The 2,500-nt window shown below is 44.0% G+C and overlaps 1 protein-coding gene across 8 annotated transcripts in view; it reads left to right on the top strand.

Moving 5' to 3' along the window:
* The window catches only part of slc38a10 (solute carrier family 38 member 10), a 45,322-nt gene that overhangs the window by 10,860 nt on the left and 31,962 nt on the right, over positions 1-2,500 (top strand). For all 8 annotated transcript variants that reach the window (XM_076297939.1, XM_076297940.1, XM_076297943.1 and 5 more), the window contains exon 8: positions 1,406-1,508. In XM_076297939.1, the coding sequence (XP_076154054.1) occupies positions 1,406-1,508 (103 nt within the window). The remainder of the gene's footprint in view (positions 1-1,405; positions 1,509-2,500) is intronic.

Genomic DNA, 2,500 nt, shown 5'->3' with positions numbered 1-2,500 from the left:
ACGCAACACTGCCAGGAAACTTTATAATGTCCTAAAAAGTGACGAGCGCAGCCCTCTAATATACGGCGGCAGTAAATTTCAGATTTAATGCACTCAGGGCCCCAGCTCTCAGTGGGCCTCCCGACGACAGGGGCCATTTTCTTTTGTGCCTTGCTTTTCTTTTTTCCTTTTATTCTGCCTCCCTTCCTTCTTCCTCCCTCTTCCTCCCTCTCTCTCTCTTTCTCTCTCTGTCTATCTCTCTCTCTCTCTCTCTCTCTCTCTCTCTCTTTTGTGGGTTTTCCTGAGATAACAAACACTTTTATTAACCTAACCCTCCGCATCCTTCCTCTCTCTCTCTCTCTCTCTCCCTCTCTCCCTCTCACAATCCTCCTCCCTCTCACCACCTTTATCCCCCCTTTCTTATTGGAAAAACAAATTGCCAGTTAATCCTGTATCTGCAGCTTCTTGTCTTTCTGTTCCTTCAGCGTCGTACAGCTGGTGTATTTCATAGGATGACTGGTTAATAACCAAAGGTTCTAGAGCGCTCCGCTCCGCTCTAGAATCTTTTGTTCTCACATTATTATTCCACTATGATGTTCTTAGGAGTTGTGTGTCACGATGAGTAAGGGATACTGTGTAGTCCGCTGATTGCTCATCAGAAATAAATCTCCAGCTTGGACAATCGATGTGGACTAGAATGACTGGCTGTCTGTACAGTATCCCTCCATTTTGATTGTCTTTCACATACACCCAGCATGGCATCCATCAACCCAGGTTGTTTTCCATTAGGGTGTACAGCATAATATGTACATATTACATACAGTGTATTAAAAGCCATATTTCTGTGTATCTCGATGAATTAGAGCCAAAATAACACAATGTTGCACTTAATATATTTACTTGAATTTATTTACCGGTAAATATATATTTGAAAGTAAGAGTTTACCATTTCAGTTGGAGCTTCAGTATACTTCCGATGGGAAGTATACCAGATATGTGTTGTAAGTTAGTCCAACGTAATAAACTGGTCTTTTGCCGATGCGTCTTCACAGCGCTTCAGTTCGTCCCACGGTGCGCTGTATCTGAACGACGCTCCTAAAAAGTGTCCTCAAGATGGACTCTCGTGTGTAGGATTGATCCCCCCACAGGGAGCAATAAAGTACCTAAATAAATAAATAAATAAATAAATAAATAAGCACACACTAAGTTTTATGGAGTCTTGCAGCCACCCAAGTAAACTGAAAAATGGCCGCTACTTTTGTAACATTATACCTGGGTTGATGCATGTCAGATGTTTTATTAACACTTGAATCATCTTGTCAAATGGTTGTATTCACTCAATGTTTCCATGCGTACATTTTTGAAGGGACTAGCCAGAATACACTCAGGGTATGTCTGTGTTTGTGTGTCTGTGTGTGTGTTGTAGGCAAGTTCTTCCCACCTATGACAGTCTGGATGAGCCGTCGGTCAAGAGAATGAGCACCATCTTCACCTCGTCCCTCAACGTAGTCACAACCTTCTACATCACAGTAAGTGTGTGTGTAGGTGTGTGTGTGGATTGAGTGAGTGAGAGAGAATGTGATGACAACCCTCTATGTTTGTGTTTTGTGTCTGTCTTTGAGAGAGAGAGAGAGAGAATAACCTTCTACATCTGTGTGTACGGTATGTGAGTGTGTGTGTGTGTGTGAGAGAGAGAGAGAGAGAGAGAGGGAAAGAGGACATCTACATCTGTGTGTGTGTGTGTGTGTGTGTGGACAGGGTGTGTTGTTGAGTAGGAGAGTGACAACCTTCTACCTATGTGTATGTTTTTTTTTCCCCTCTTCTCTTTTACCCCATCTCTTTGAAAGCCTTACCTTGAGAGGCCTATGTCCTTCTCTTTTCACTGTGTGTGTGTGTGTGTGTGTGCATGTGTGCGTGTGTGTGTGCATGCGTCCGTCCGTCCCTTTATCTCTCGCTCCTCTGCGGTCTTTCTTTACTATTCCTATTTGGACCAATTGGACTACAGATAGAGCACACGCATTGATTAGTGGGTGTGTGTGTGTGTGTGTGTGTGTGTGGGGAACGAGAACGTGTAGGTGTGTGCGCTTTGTATGCGTGTGTTGTTTGTTGTTTGTTGTTGTTGTGTGCGAGAGAAAGAGAGAGAGAGAGAGAGATGCAGAAAGCATGAGAAAAGATAGAGGTAGAGTGTGTGTTTGTGACTGCCTGAGGGAAAGTCTGTGTGTGTGTGTGTGTGTGTGTGTGTGTGTGTGTGTGTGTGTGTGTGTGTGTGTGTGTGTGTGTGTGTGTGTGTGTGTGTGTGTTTACCTTGAGGAGTAATTGTTTACAGGTCAGAGAGAGCTCACCTGTCTTAAATGGCTTCCATTTAACACCCACACTGTTACTGTGATTGGTATTTGGCTTTCTGATGGCCCCGTTTGGGAGAGCAGTATAGGAAGCCAGTGCTGATGGCTGGAATGTGTGATGGTGTGAATGGGCATCTTCTTTTCTGTGCTGCTCTTAAGGGTCCAGGACTACAATTGCA

The sequence above is a fragment of the Alosa pseudoharengus genome, unplaced genomic scaffold (genome assembly GCF_046254945.1).
Source record: "Alosa pseudoharengus isolate Yale_2024_CS ecotype anadromous, Long Island Sound unplaced genomic scaffold, YU_APseudo_1.1 YU_APseudo_1.1_scf_21, whole genome shotgun sequence".
In the NCBI taxonomy this organism is placed as follows: Eukaryota; Metazoa; Chordata; class Actinopteri; order Clupeiformes; family Clupeidae; genus Alosa; species Alosa pseudoharengus.
Note: the sequence above shows the minus strand (reverse complement) of the source record. Positions and strands in the feature narration are given on the sequence as shown.